Source organism: Saccopteryx leptura, chromosome 11 (assembly GCF_036850995.1).
Source record: "Saccopteryx leptura isolate mSacLep1 chromosome 11, mSacLep1_pri_phased_curated, whole genome shotgun sequence".
In the NCBI taxonomy this organism is placed as follows: domain Eukaryota; kingdom Metazoa; phylum Chordata; class Mammalia; order Chiroptera; family Emballonuridae; genus Saccopteryx; species Saccopteryx leptura.
Genome location: NC_089513.1, coordinates 59,887,395 through 59,903,447, shown reverse-complemented (window position 1 = coordinate 59,903,447; position 16,053 = coordinate 59,887,395). Strand labels below are relative to the sequence as shown.

Sequence of the window (16,053 nt, the reverse complement as noted above, 5' to 3'; positions counted from 1 at the left end):
AAAGACAGGGTGGCCTTTGTCTGGAACAACACACACACACACACACACACACACACACACACACACGGACATCCTCGAAGTCCAGATTACGCTAAAAGACTTCAGGCTGTTTTTGTGAAGATTAAGGCCTTTAATGATTACAGACGATCAATGAACTAATGACTGGTTTAAGACTGATAATTGCTTATATGTAGGTGATCTTAAAAAAGAAATGATTAAGTTACTTCCTTGGCAAAACGCAGTCATTTACTGATAAAAGGCAGACTTTGGCCATATAGTACTAGCTAGTTTAAATTAAGGATTACTGAGAGGAGACAGAAGCCCACAAGACCACGATCACAAATGTGGCAGTCACCTGGCTCACACACATCTTCAGCCTGGAAGTGGTTTAAAGAAGGACCAGGAAGGTAAGTGTGTTCCTGTCAAGTTACAGATTGTTTTCTTCCTGGTTAGTTTGGAAGCAGGTCGATTCCAAAGAATTGTAACAGCTCAGTTTGGAAGCAGCTAAAATTCTAAGAACTGCAACAATAGTGTGTCCCAGTGAACAGTCAATCACACCTGGAAAGAAATGTGTTTCAGAAGATAAGCTATTTCCTTATGATTTAATTGGCCACTGTTTCATACGCCAGCTGCTTCCACCACACACTGACCCTGTGGAAACCTTACAGATACATTTGGGATTTGGATACGCTGTAGCAGGGTCAGGTGAAAGGGCAGGGTCAGCCTTAATTCTGCAGGTGCCGCCTCCTCTTCCTGCTCCAGGCAATACCAGCCAGGAGTCTCTGCCCTCTTACTCCTCCCTAAAACTCAGCACACCAGCTCCTCAGTGCCCCGAGGAACATGGAGAGTGGGTGTTTGGAGGTCCACGGGAGAAAGGTTTGGAGGATACACTCCAAACTGTTCACAATTGCTGTGCTTGGGAATGAGAGTGTGTGGTGCTGGAAAGAAGAGAAAAGCAGGAAAGAAACCAAGGGTCTTACCTTTCTGCTTAACCCATGTTAGGGGAGATGCATGAACCAAGTCTGTTTCTCACCTTTCCAGGTCCCAGCCCTTGACTTGCGTTTTTGTTCTCGTTTGAAAAGAGAAAGCCAGTGCAGTCCAGACTGGTCACCTTTACATTTCAATGATTTTTTTAACCTCGAGTAATACACACAGCCCCTTTAAGAACCCAAGTTCAGAGCCTATATATAGGTCATACTAATTTTTTTTTTAAATATTTTATTTATTCATTATAGAGAGGGGGGAGAGAGAGAGCAGGGGGAGGAGCAGGAAGCATCAACTCCCATATGTACCTTGACCAGGCAAGCCCAGGGTTTTGAACCAGCAACCTCAGCATTTCCAGGTTGACACTTTATCCACTGCGCCACCACAGGTCAGGCTGTCATACTAGTTTTGTAAAGTGATTCTCTCCGCCCCCCCTCCATTCCCAGAGGCAGATTAAGGTCGGTTGAGGTCCCAGCCGCAGAAGAAAATATTGGGCCCCTTAAAAAAGAGAGTGAGAGGCCTGACCTGTGGTGGCGCAGTGGATAAAGCGTTGACCTGGAAATGCTGAGGTCGCCGGTTGGAAACCCTGGGCTTGCCTGGTCAAGGCACAAATGGGAGTTGATGCTTCCAGCTCCTCCCCCCCTTCTCTCTCTCTGTCTTTCCTCTCTCTCTCTCTCTCTCTCTCTCTCTGTCTCTCCCTCTCCTCTCTAAAATGAATAATAATAAAAAAAGAACAAAAAAACCAAACACCGAGATATCATTAAAAAAAAAGAGAGAGAGTGAGAGAGAGAGAGACAGGGAAAATAAAAATACATATTAACCATATTTTTAAATAAATAAAAAACATTATGTACTATTAATGTTAAAATTGCACATATGAAACTAAACTTGGTGTCATTAGAAAAAAGTATAAAGTTGGGGTTTCGCGGGGCCCTTCAGAAGTCAGGGCCCAGGGCGCGTGCCCAGTGCGCCTGCGGTTACACCTGCCTCTGCCCCCCCCATCACCCACCATGTCCCTCCCCCTCCATACACACAAGATCCGTCATCTCCAAAATCTGCATTTAAAAGTACTCAAAGGTTTCTCCATCCTCTTTGAAGTATTTTTAAGGCTTCAGAGAAACATGATGTCTCCCTTAACTCTATAAAGTGACTGCCACGCAGAATTTTTAGGATTTATCAACAAGGATTGGTTTGGTATATATCAGGACGTGAAATGAACCCAAGAGAAGATAAGGAATGGAGAGGGGCAAACAGGTTGCGGTCCACGGGCCGGGTTCCTGCACGGGCCACGTCGCAGCGAGCCGGGAAGGGCTTCGCCCCAAATCCCTCTTACAACTCCGGGCGGGCTCGGCGAGGGGGGCCCGGCAGCGTCCAGGCGCGCTCGGGTCCGCCAACCCCCGCGTGGGAGCCGCGGCCGGCTTCTCGCCCCGACGGGTCAGCCTGGGCGCCCCGGGGCCGCCGCGCATCCCCGCCAGCGCTGCTCCCCACAACCCAGCTCCCGCCGCGAACCGCAGGACCCCGACAAGCCCTTTCCTCACGCACCGTGGAAGCTCCCGGGACGGTGCCTTCCTCTGTGTCCGCAGCTAAGGCAAGAGACGCGGCCACCGCCGCACTCAGCACTGTCACCTGTTCTGCGGACGCCCCCGCACTCGGCGCGCCACCCCTGTCCCTCGCGGCCAGCGGGAGGAGGGGAAGAAGCGCGCGATGGGCCGGGCCCTGTCTACCCAGCTGGCCCACGCGTGGGTGCCAGGTGCGTGGGTGAGTGCGGGGCCCCGGGCCTCGCGGAGCGTGGGAGTGAGGGGCGTGTGGGGCGCAGGGGGACAGAGGGCGCAGAGAGGAAGGGGGCTGAGGGGCTCACGGGGGTCACCCGGAAAGCGGGGCGCTGGGACGCGGGGTCGCAGGGCTCAGGCGTGGAGCTGAGCCTGACGAGCGCGGCACTCGCCTCATGAGGGCTCCCGCGTAGTCCCGGGCCATCTCCATGGTTCGGGTCCCGGCAGGCGCGGCCTCGGCCCGCCCGCGCGGTCTCTTAAAGCTCCGCCCGCCCCGCCCCGCCCCGCCCCGCCCCGCCCCGCCCCACCCAGCCCGGCCCGCCCCGCAGCCCGACCCGGCCCCGCCCGACCCGCCCCGCCCCGCCCCGCCCCACCCAGCCCGGCCCGCCCCGCAGCCCGACCCGGCCCCGCCCGACCCGCCCCCGCCCCGACCCGCCCCGACCAGCCCGCCCCACCCGGCCCCGCCCCGGCCCCGACCCGCCCCGCCCAGCCCGGCCCGCCCCGCCCCACCCAGCCCGGCCCGCCCCGCAGCCCGACCCGGCCCCGCCCGACCCGCCCCGACCCGCCCGCCCCACCCGGCCCCGCCCCGGCCCCGCCCCGCCGCCCGGCCAGCGCCCCGCCCCGCCCCGCAGCTCGGCCAGCGCCCCGCCCCGCCCCGCAGCTCGGCCAGCGCCCCGCCCCGCCCCGCCCCGCAGCTCGGCCAGCGCTCCGCAGGACCTTGGCGATGGGCTCGCCGTTGCGGAAGGTCGCGCCAGCGCTCCGGGAGCGCCCCGGGCGCACAACCCTTTGGGCCCCCTTGAGGGTTGCGGTGAGGCTGAACCGCAGACGCTTCACGGGTCACCGGGTGGTCGCGTGGCAGCCCGTGTTTGCCGCGCACGTTCCGGAGGTTGGGCCAGTTGACCCATCACCAGCCCCGGCGGAACGGCCTGGGCTGTGGAAAGACGGGGGTGCTGTCTGAACCCCGGCCGCGGGCGAGGAGAGGGAGGCGCGGGAGGCGCGCGTTAGCGACCCCCAGGCAGCGCTGGGGCGGGAGCCCGACGCGCGACTCTCAGTTCCCCGAGACGGTAGCTCCTGGCAGAGGCGAGGGCCTTGCCGCGGACGCTTGAAGTTCCTCGACTTCCTTCGCGTTAAGTTCCCTCCGCTGTATCATGGACATTCAGGGGCAACCAGGGCGCTCAGAATGGAGGGTAAGGGAACCGTTTGGACTTCATTGACAATCTTTCAGCTGTAGATCAGGGACTTTTTCAGAGTAAAGAAGGAGAGAGGGAGCCGAGCCAGGGCTGAGAGAGGCTCTGTGCACCTCCCGCTTGCACAGACGTCAGTATGGGAAGGTGCAGTTGTGCCTGTGTTAGACTTCTGAAGAAGGGGGATGGGAGTGGCACATCTCAGGGATTCAACAGACCTCTTAATCACAAAGCTCCAGCGCTTTAAAAGGTGTAAACTTTCTGGGATAGAGATTTGCTTGTGCACACCCTCCTGCACATAGTCAAGGGATTGTTTATGAATTGCCAGTAACTGGCGACCGTCCTGTTGTGAACCACGTTTCCAGAGAGCTGTCCGTTGACCTGACGCTGGGTTCTCCCGATTCAACTTGCTTTCAGCACATTGACTTGGTCACTTAAATCCTGCCCCCTTCTGCCCGCCCTCCTCCTCAACTGAACTCACAGAAACAAACACACACTTCTTCCCTGTCGGGGACCCTGGTGCCAACAAGCCTCGTTTGACTTGCAGAAATGTTGAAGCCAAAAGGAATTTCCTTCCAGAATCCTGGACCCCAAGGGGCCTGCTGTGAACTCCCCAGCTGCAGGGCTCAAGGAGGGGGTGTTCCTGCCCAGAGCTCCTAGGGCTGGACAGGGCCTTAGGAGGTCATTAGCTGCCCTTCCCACTGACACCAGTATGGCCTGAATGTTTGTGTTCCTCACCTTCCATTCATATATTGAAATCCTAATGCCCAGTTTAATAGTGTTAGAAGGCAGGCCCTTGGAGGGGTGCTTAAGTTGCTCAGGGAAAAGAGGCTCCAGAGAGATCCTTAGCCCCGCCTGTCATGTGAGGACACAGTGAGAAGACAGCCAGCTGTGAACCAGGAAAAGTGTCCTCACCAGAAACCAACCCTGCTGGCATCCTGACCCGGGCTTTCAGCCTCAGGAACTGTGGGACGTAAATTTCTGTTGTCTGTTAGCACAGCTGGACCATAAGACACCCCCCCCAACTTGATAAATGAGAAAATGAATCCAGTCAAGTCAATTCACTTATTTATTTATTTATTTATTCATTTTAGAGAGGAGAGGGAGAGACAGAGAGAGAGAGAGAGAGAGAGAGGAGAGACAGAAGAGGGGGAGGAGCTGGAAGCATCAACTCCCATATGTGCCTTGACCAGGCAAGCCCAGGGTTTCGAACCGGTGACCTCAGCATTTCCAGGTCAACGCTTTATCCACTGTGCCACCACAGGTCAGGCTCAACTCACTTTTTTTTTTCTCTTTTTTTTTATTTATTCATTTTAGAGAGGAGAGAGAGAGGGGGGGGGAGAGAGACAGAGAGAGAGAGACAAGGGGGAGAAGCTGGAAGCATCAACTCCCATATGTGCCTTGACCATGCAAGCCCAGGGTTTTGAACCGGCGACCTCAGCATTTCCAGGTCGACACTTTATCCACTGCGCCACCACAGGTCATGCTCAACTCACTTTTTAAAAAAAACCTTTTATTGTGAAAAATTTCAAATATAAAGACATTACATGAGCACCCTTACACCCAGTGCCTGTGTCCAACCCCTGTTACCATTTTGACATCTGTGTTTGTCATTGATGTGTATTTTTATCTGAACCCCTTCATATAAAGTCCTTCAGCTTGCATCTTTGTAGAAACAAGATCATTCTCATACCTACTACAGAGACATTATCACTCCTAACAAGATAAAAACGATCTAGTCGCTCCTAATAGTCTATAGTCAAGCTCCCCAACCGTTCTGACTTATTGACACCCTATGTAGAAGGCAATATACCCATGCCTGAGGTTCAAGAGATCAGATCTGTTCTGGAGCAGCGAAGATCAAGATCACAGTGATTCTCATGTACCAATAACCAATCAGGGCAAATGGGTGCTATTCATTCACTTATTCCTAGGACCTAGAAAGGCTTCTGCTGTCAGAAGGCATTTAGGCTTGTTAATGACTAAATGAATGAAGTGCTATGTTAGCAGTAATGTAGGAATGCAAATTGCAAAGGGAACAAAGTAATGATTCCTGTCCACAGGTGTCCAGGAAGGGACAAGGATGAGGGAGGTGAGTGGTGTGTAGGGGTGGCTGCTGTGACTATTCCGCACTGCTTTCAGGAAGACCAAAGGCACAGACAGGAATGGCGTGTCTGGTGGTGCCGGCTGGAGTTGGGTGGGGGGCGGGTCTAGAGGAGCCTGGTGGGAACCAGTTAGGCATCCGTGTTGGACTGACTCTGCATAGCCTTGAGGGCCCAGCGGCTGTTGCTCTCAGTGGGGAACCAGCCAGGGTGGCAGGGTGACCTGTTCAGAAATAGATCTGAGAAGGACATTCTGGAGATGGCGCAGAGAGGCCAAACTGGACCAGGGAAGCCTGTAGGTGATCCAAGTGAAAGAGCCAAGAAACAGACCTGGGCACTGATAGTAGGCAGAGAGGAGGACAGAGCCAGGGAAGATCTCATAGGACCTGGTGACAAACAAGCAGGGGAGCAGCTGGAGACAACCCCAATATTTTTAGCTCACGTAACCAGAGAGCTAGCATGCCCTTGGTTGAAATGAGAAATACAGATGGGGAAACAAGTTTGTAGCTGAGACTGAGATTATGTCAAAATCCCTGGTCTGTGGACCACACTCAGCAAAGATGTGAGCAGAATCCCTGGGTCTGTGGATCACAGTAGGCAGATGTGGAGCAGGCCTCATGTGCCTGTGGACCATACTCAGATATGTGGGGGAGGCCCTAGCTGGAAGTTAAGGCCAGCCAGCTACCTGCCTGCTCCTAAGTGGGAATCTGTATCATATAAGTGGGTGGTTCACTGCAGAGAGGTGTCTGGAGGGGGAGAAGAGATCAGGGCGTTTTGTGTTTCAAAGGGCTCAGCCCTAAAGCCCAACAGACGGCCACAAAGAAATTGGGTTAAGAGGCAGCGCATGCCCAGCTGTAATGGGAGGGTGCCTTTCCGGCACATTTCCATCTTCTGGCTCTCACACAAACTCCTTTCTTGTTTCACATCATTAGTATATCTTAATCCAGCAACTACTATGTTCCAGTGCAACCAAGATTAGAAACCCAGCATTTTGTGCTTAATTCAGCCACTGATTGTTGACACAGTCACTACAGAGTCTGCGTGCCTATGCCCCTGACATTGCGCCCGAGAGAGGACTTCCAGCAAGCTAACCTTCCAGCTCCCTGCAGCTGTCTATGAGATTGATGCTGCAGTTGGTCTGGCTCCTTCTGCAAAGCAGGGAGTCCTCTCAGAATCCTGGCAGGTGATTGGCAGAGTGCATGTCTGGAGCACAGAGACTGGGTTCCTAGCCTGGCTTTATACCTTATTCCAGCAGGGTGACCTCGCCCAAGCCTCAGATCTTCATCTGTAAAAAGGCACAAGGCTCTCTGTCTCCTAGGGTGAGAGCAGGCTGGCCTAGCCTGGTGCCAGGGCCAGAGTGAAGGTGACTACCATATAGGTGACGAACAGCTGGACTCTAGCTCCTAGCCAGAGGGAGTACCTGATACGAAAACTGCTTCTCATGTTGGGGGCTACATTACAGAGAACACAGATGCTTAAGCTCAAAGGAACTTTCGTAACTATCTAATCCTATTTCTGTATTTTATGAACAAAGTGGATGAAACAAGGAATACTAAGTCTGAACCCGGGCCTTGCTACTTTCAGATTCTTTGACTGTGGGCAAATTTTCATTCCATTAATTTTCTTGTTTTGTTTTTAATGAGCCTCAATTTCTTTCTTTCTCTCTTTTATTTTTATTTTTATATTTGACAGAGACAGAGAGAGACAGATAGGGACAGATAGATAGGAAGGGAGAGAGATAAGAAGCATCAATTCTTTGTTGTAGCTCTTTAGTCTCCTTAGTTGTTCATTGATTGTTTTTTCATATGACCTTTGTCCAGGGGGCTCCAGACGAGCCAGTGACCCCTTGCTCAAGCCAGTAACCTTGGGCTCAAGCCAGTGACCTTGGGCTTCAAGGCAGTGACCTTTGGGCTCAAGCTAGCAACCATGGGGTTATGTCTATGATCCCACGCTCAAGCCAGTGACCCTGTGCCCAAGCTGATGAGCCCACATTCAAGCTGGCAGCCTTGGGGTTTCAAACCTGGGTCTTCTGCATCCCAGTCCAATGCTCTATCCACTGCACCACCACCTGGTTAGGCTCTTTTATTTATTTTTTTATTAAGTGAGAGGCGTGGAGGCAGAGACAGACTCCCGCATGTGCCCTGACCAGATTCCATCTGGCAAACCCACTAGGAGGCGATTTTCTGCCCGTCTGGGCCACTGCTCTTTGCTTGGCAACTGAGCTACTTTAGTGCTTGAGGAGAGGCCATCCTCAGCTCCAGGGGCCAACTTGCTTGAACTATTTGAGCCATGGCTATGGGAGAGGGAGAGAGAATAAAGGGGAAAGGAGAGGGGTGGAGTAGCCGATGGTTGCTTCTCCTGTGTGCCCTGACCAGAAATTGAATCTGGGACTTCCACACGCTGGGCCAAGGCTTTACCACCTAGCCAACCAGCCAGGGAAATTTTTTTATTTCTAATAATTCCTGATGATCAGTATTCCTTAGCAACTCTCAATGGGTTTCAATGAGGGTTAAATGAGATAATGCTTTTGAAATATATTGTAAGCTGTCAAGTACTAACAAATGTTATATCTTATTATAACACTGGTGAGGGAACAGAGCTCTGGAAGGGCACCAGCTCAGCTACTGTTCACCTCATAACCAGGGCATCTTTTGCGGAATTGTAAATAAGGCAAAGGATTTCTTTCAGTGTTCCACTATTTCCCACAGCCAAAGTTACCAGGGCCCTCCTATTTTCATATTGCTTTCCAGAAAAGCTAACTTTTTAAAAAATTCCATACATTTATTCATACTAAGGTGTAAAGGATTGCTATTCCACTCTGCAAACATTTACTGAGCATCATGCTAATTATTTCCCAACCCACCCCCAATGCATTCTCTGCCCAGACCTGAGGTTGCACTAGAGGCATCTTGCCCTTTGGTTTCTAATTGGTTTCATTAAAGAGAGCCACTGGTAGACTTTTATATTTATTTATTTATTTTTACTGGTGGACTCTTTTTTTTTTGTATTTTTCTGAAGCTGGAAACGGGAGGCAGTCAGACAGACTCCCGCATGTGCCCTACTGGGATCCACCCGGCATGCCCACCAGGGGGCGATGCTCTGCCCACCTGGGGCGTTGCTCTGTTGCAACCAGAGCTATTCTAGCGCCTGAGGCAGAGGCCATAGAGCCATCCCCAGCGCCCGGGCCATCTTTGCTCCAGTGGAGCCTCGGCTGCGGGAGGGGAAGAGAGAGACAGAGAGGAAGGAGAGGGGGAGGGGTGGAGAAGCAGATGGGCGCTTCTCCTGTGTGCCCTGGCCGGGAATCGAACCCGGGACTCCTGCATGCCAGGCCGACGCTCTACCACTGAGCCAACAGGCCAGGGCCACTGGTGGACTTTTTAAAAAATGAAAAACAATTGTACTGCAGAATAACATTCATATGATACAGTGCACAGTTCTTTAGTGTACAACTCATAACATTTTTATGTTTGTAAGCAGCTTAGATCAGGATAAAGAATATTTGCAACAACCAAGTAGGCTCCCTCTCGCCCCTTCCCGGCAGTACTCCCCACCCTCCACCCTCCACCAGCAACAACACTATTTTGACCTCTACACAGATTAGCTTTACACGCTCTTGAACCTCAGATAATTTTAATCATATGGGATGTTCTCTTTTATGTCTGGCTTTATTTGCTTGGCATTGTATCTGTGAAATTCATCCATGTCATTGTGTAAATTAATAGTTCTACTGCTGATGGCTATTAAGAAAAACACAAGGCTGCTATGAGCACTTTTCTACATATTTTGGTACATGTTTGTGCTGCTTTCTCTTGATTAAAACCCAGGCGTGGGGTTGCTGGTTCCTGGCGTGGGTATAGGTGCAGCTTGTACATAGTATTGGCAGGAAACTGGATATGGAAGACCAGCAGGATCACGGCATTGCCCACCCATCCTTCCTTCTTTTGATTCTGGCTACAGCTCTGGAGGCTGCACCCCTGATCCCCGGTCCCGTCGAACCCAGGGCGGTAATAGCTTCCTTCTGTTGCTTTGCTTCCAGGACTGCACCACCCCTGTGACCTTTGTCACTCTGCCCACCGCTGTCCATAGTCCCTTCTTTAAATTCTTCCAGCTAAACCTTCTCAGTTTCACTGCATGCCACCTGACTGTCTCACATTTGCCATGTTTCAGTTCTGTCACTGGAACTGGACACGCCCTTCCCTCTAATGCTCACCCTTCACCCTGAGGGAGCTTGGACACGCCCCCAGGCAACTCCAGGGCAGGGTGCCACGTGAGAGAGGAGAAAAGCCTCCATCTCCCTCTCTGGGAGAGCAGGGAGGGTTTCAAAGAGGAGCTGAGTTTTCTTTTAGAAACAAATGAAGTCTGACCAGGCGGTGGTGCAGTGGATAGAGCGTTGGACTGGGATGCCGAGGACCCAGGTTCGAGACCCCCGAGGTTGCCAGCTTGAGCGCGGGCTCATCTGGCTTGAGCAAAATAAAAAATGCTCACCAGCTTAGACCCAAGGTCGCTGGCTCCAGCAAGGGGTTACTCGGTCTGCTGAAGGCCCGCGGTCAAGGCATATATGAGAAAGCAATGAATGAACAACTAAGGTGTTGCAACAAAAAACTTATGATTGATGCTTCTCATCTCTCTCCATTCCTGTCTGTCTGTCCCTATCTATCCCTCTCTCTGACTCTCTCTCTCTGTCCCTGTAAAGAAAAAAATTAAAAAAAAATAAACAAAAAAAATAAATAAAAGAAACAAGTGAAGAGCCAGCCAGGAAGAAACGCATGTATATAACATCATGAAGGCACGAGGGACACAATCCCTCAGCACACAGTGGGGCTGTGGCGTGAATAGAGGGCGGAGAGTCAGAGGTACGTGTGGGACAGGAACACATTTCAGTGGGGGGACTGGAGGGATGTGGGGGGAGGGGCACATTTGAATAGAGGGGAACTTTGCAAATTTCAGAAATGTGGTTCTGAGACTTCATTTCTCAGGAGCAGGTGTGAAAAGTGTGATTTAAAGCTTATACACAGGTCTGGCCTGGGCACCTACATTTCCACAGGTGAAGCTCGGGTTCTAGGGCCTTTGAAAGCAAGTCACAAGCACACAGAACTATGCTTGGTCATGTGCCAGGTAACAGAATTTGAGGTGAATTTTCATAAAACTGGGGAGCATTGCTTGTGATCCCCTAAGTTGTCTATTAATATTTTCACACGAGTTGACTAATGAGAGCAGGGGAGCACAATTAGTAAGGAGGAGCTGGGGACCTGGAGGGTGTGTCCCTAGTCAGGAGGGGCGGGACCAGGGATGGGGACATTAGCCACGTCACACTTGACAGTCCCAGGGACTGGGGAGCCCCGTGGTTTGAAAGGCATCTACAGGAAGTCAGCACGCTGGCACCCAGGCTTCCGTTAGCATGTGAGCCCCGTGGTCTCACCCTCACACACACGAAACCAGAGACGAGAAGAACGCAGAACGCAGGGTGCACGCACCGCTCCGTAGTGTGTGCACAGCGCTGGGCTTCAGCCAGCCCTGCCACCTGCTGGGGGGGGGGGGGGGACACTGGACAAGTCACCCAGTCTGCTTGAGGCTTAGCTGTGGCACACTCAGAACAGAGTGGGTGACAAGCCACCTTCGTTAGCACGGTAGATCTTTTATTTATTTATTTATTTATTTATTTATTTATTTATTTATTACAGAGAGACAGAGAGAGAGAGTCAGAGAGAGGGATAGATAGGGACAGACAGGAACGGAGAGAGATGAAAAGCATCAATCATCAGTTTTTCATTGCGCGTTGCAACACCTTAGTTGTTCATTGATTGCTTTCTCATATGTGCCTTGACCGCGGGCCTTCAGCAGACCGAGTAACCCCTTGCTGGAGCCAGCGACCTTGGGTTCAAGCTGGTGGGCTTTTGCTCAAACCAGATGAGCCCGCGCTCAAGCTGGTGACCTCGGGGTCTTGAACCTGGGTCCTCGGCATCTCAGTCCAACGCTCTATCCACTGCGCCACCGCCTGGTCAGGCAGCACGGTAGATCTTAAGGCAAAGCCGTGGCATTGCAAGCAATGCAGTGAGAGATCTGGGGGAGGGAGGGGGCAGGGAACTTGTGCAAGCAGCCCTCCGTCTATACAACTGGTTCTCCAACTAGATTAAAAGCAAAAGTGCCTTTAATGCTGGAATGGATGTTAAGATTTTCAAAATTTCCTGTAGTCTGCATTAAAGACTCAGAATGGAGCTCTTACGTGCCTATGCTACTCAAGGAAGCACTCAATGCAGTGGTTCTTAACCTTTTGGGGTACAAGTTGCCCTAAATATCTGATGAAAGCTACAACATTTTCTCCAGAAAGGCTCATGTACCCTCTTAGAGGGGTCCATGTGCCGCAGCCTGGGAGCCAGACCAGGCCTCGTGAGCAGACTGTTTTGGACTGTGAGCAACCTGGGGTCATTGGCCTCCAGTCCCTGCCCAACTCTTGTTTTGGGTTTGACTGGGCATGGATGTTTCTTTTCCTTCCAAATGTAGGAACAAAGGTGCTGTTCTTTTCTATTGACTTCAATTTGAATCTTTCTCTTCAAAGTAAATGCCCAAAGGAGCCTGTATTTTGGGGCTAATTCCAGGGCGAATGGTCCTTGGCCTTTCCCAACTCGGCAGAAGGGCACAGCGGAGCTCTGCTTCCTGCAACCAGCTGTGCCCGTGTTGACAACAGCGCGACTACAGAAACCAGTAACAGACGCCCCCTACAAAGGGGAAAGTTAAATATTATATACATGCTGTGAAATACTACGTAGCAGTTAGAAAGTCTGAGTTGAGTTAGAGGGACATGTACTAAGACAGAAAAAGCTACATATTATTGAGTGAAGAAGCCAGTTTCAGAGCATTGCACATAATGTGATACCAAGTTATGTAAACAAATGACAGAAAGAAACATTTGTTTCTTTACAAATGTTTTTGTGCTCCTCTTTCAATAAGGCTTTGGCCCTGGCCAGTTGGCTCAGCGGCAGAGCTTTGGCCTGGCGTGCGAGGGGCCCAGGTTCAATTCCTGGCCAGGGCACGTAGGAGAAGCGCCCATTTGCTTCTCCACCCCCCCCCTTCCTCTCTGTCTCTCTCTTCCCCTCCCGCAGCCAAGGCTCCATTGGAGCAAAGATGGCCCGGGCGCTGGGGATGGCTCCTTGGCCTCTGCCCCAGGCGCTAGAGTGGCTCTGGTCACCGCAGAGCGATGCCCCGGAGGGACAGAGCATCGCCCCCTGGTGGGCAGAGCGTCGCCCCTGGTGGGTGTGCCGGGTGGATCCCGGTCGGGCGCATGTGGGAGTCTGTCTGTCTCTCCCCGTTTCCAGTTTCAGAAAAATACAAAAAAAAAAAAAATTAGGCTTCGATGAAATTTTAACTCTGCAAATGATACACCAGTACCCTGTCATTATGAGGCATTCGTCTCTTAAAACATTATAGAATAAAGCAAAATCTTCTCAGTCCACTGGCACCAATTCTGGCCAGTTCCTCTGCCCAGTCTAAATCCTCCTATGCCCTTTTTCTATGCTATTATATACACACATGATACCAGCATTTCTTCCTGTGGTTTGTTTATATAACTTGGTACCACATTATGTGCAATGCTCTGAAACTTGCTTCTTCACTCAATAATATGTAGCTTTTTCTGTCTTAGTACATGTCCCTCTAACTCAACTCAGACTTTCTAACTGCTACATAGTATTTCACAGCATGTATATAATATTTAACTTTCCCCTTTTGCTGAAATGGAACTGTTTCCAATTGTTCACCATATAAAGAGTGCTGTAAATGGATCCTATGCGCATGTGTGTTTCTCTGGGGTATAAAACATGATCTCAAGAAGTGAACTTGTTGGTTCTTAAGGTATGTACATTAAAAACAAATTTTTTTTTTAAGTGAGAGGAAGGGAGATAGACTCCCGCAAGCGCCCGGACCGGGATCCACCCAGCAACTCCTGTCTGAGGCTGATGCTCAGACCAACGGAGGTATCCTCAGTGCCGGGGGCCAACATTCGAACCAATTGAGTCACTGGCTGTGGAAGGGGAAGAGGGGGAGAAGGGGGAGAGGAAGGGGAAGAAAAGCAGATGGTTGCTTCTCTTGTGTGCCCTGACCGGGAATTGAACCTGAGTCGTCCATATGCCAGGCCGATGCGCGATTCACAAAACCAACTAGCCAGGGCCTAAAATTTTTAATACACTTTGCTTCTTATTTCTGTCATGTATGCAGGTTTAATGGTACCTACCAGGCCCCTGTCCTGTCACTTACTGTACCGACCATGAAGCTAGCTGACAGATCTCTCTGAATGTCTTTCCCCTCTTCTATTAAATGGCCATCATCACAATAATTTCATTGCTGTCATTTATGTTTTCCTTCAAAACTTAGCTTTTCCAAAGACTATAAAAACAGTTTTCAAAAAATGGACAAGCGGCCCTGGCCGGTTGGCTCAGCGGTAGAGCATCGGCCTAGCGTGCGGAGGACCTGGGTTCGATTCCTGGCCAGGGCACACAGGAGAAGCGCCCATTTGCTTCTCCACCCCTCCGCCGCGCTTTCCTCTCTGTCTCTCTCTTTCCCTCCCGCAGCCAAGGCTCCATTGGAGCAAAGATGGCCCGGGCACTGGGGATGGCTCTGTGGCCTCTGCCTCAGGCGCTAGAGTGGCTCTGGTCGCGACATGGCAACGCCCAGGATGGGCAGAGCATCGCCCCCTGGTGGGCAGAGCATCGCCCCCTGGTGGGCAGAGCATCGCCCCATGGTGGGCGTGCCAGGTGGATCCCGGTCGGGTGCATGCGGGAGTCTGTCTGACTGTCTCTCCCTGTTTCCAGCTTCAGAAAAATGAAAAAAAAAAAAAAAATGGACAAGCAAGTGGCTCGTGAGAAATGTGTTTGAGAAAATGTTCAAGCTTGCTAATGAGCAAAGGAATAGAAATTGAAACAGTACCCAGAAGCAACCTTAGGCCTAGCCTTCAGTAAAGGATTTTTTTTTAAACATTAAAAACATCAACACTGACATTTCAGGAGGATTTATAGCACAGCAATAATGGAGCTTATGTTTCAAGCTCTCTTAATTTATGAATTAGTAAGCACATTTATTAAATGATGTGTCTGGATTCAATGGCCAAGAAAAAGGGTAGCTTTCATAAAAAGAAATTGTATTTATGTAGCCTTAATCTTTGTTACTTCGTTATTTTATAACACCCAGGATTGACCCCTAGAGATAGGTAGTTCCTACCTTTTTACTTCATAATTAAAGCAAATTTGTAACTGTAGAGTTCCAAGAATCATGTGAATAGATGATAATTGCTTAAAGAAGAGAAAATATCAGAAACCAACTAATAAAAGTTATCTACAGAGTGCATTTACTGTTGACATAAATGTAATTTTTTTTTCACTTTTTAAGAACTGTATTCTTCCTTGGCTGGATAACTTGGTTGGTTAGAGCATTGTCCCAAAACACAGAAGTTGCTGGTGTGATCCCTGGTCAGGGCACACACAGGACAGATTGATGTTCTTGTCTCTCTCTCTCTCTCTCTCTCTCTCTCTCTCCTTTCTTCTTTGTAAAATCAATCAATAAAAAAATATTTGAAGCCCTGGCCAGTTGGCTCAGTGGTAGGGTGTCAGCCTGGTGTGCAGGAGTCCCGGGTTCGATTCCCGGCCAGGGCACATAGGAGAAAGCGCCCATCTGCTTCTCCACCCCTCCCCCTCTCCTTCCTCTCTGTCTCTCTCTTCCCCTCCCGCAGCCAAGGCTCCATTGGAGCAGAGTTGGCCCGGGCACTGAGGATGGCTCTGTGGCCTCTGCCTCAGGCGCTAGAATGGCTCTGGTTGCAACAGAGCGACACCCCAGATGGGCAGAGCAACGCCCCCTGGTGGGCGTGCCAGATGGATCCCGGTCAGGCGCATGCGGGAGTCTGTCTGACTGCCTCCCCGTTTCCAACTTCAGAAAAATACAAAAAAAAAAAAAAATTGAAAAAGAAGTGTATCCTAGTTATTACTGTCTCCATGAGTCTCTCTACTTTTTTCCTATTAAATTTGCAAT

General features: G+C 50.8%; 1 protein-coding gene across 2 annotated transcripts in view; it reads right to left on the bottom strand.

Annotated features, from left to right (window-relative positions):
- Positions 1 to 2,995, bottom strand: part of CIDEA (cell death inducing DFFA like effector a) — a 29,025-nt gene extending 26,030 nt beyond the window's left edge. Inside the window, exon 1 of one of the 2 annotated variants that reach the window (XM_066353256.1) lies at positions 2,927 to 2,995. In XM_066353256.1, the coding sequence (XP_066209353.1) occupies positions 2,927 to 2,964 (38 nt within the window). In that variant the 5' untranslated portion in view covers positions 2,965 to 2,995. Of the gene's footprint in view, positions 1 to 2,526; positions 2,875 to 2,926 lie in introns of those variants that run through there. The other variant, XM_066353257.1, reaches the window with a different exon arrangement.
- Between the last annotated feature and the right edge of the window lie 13,058 nt (positions 2,996 to 16,053).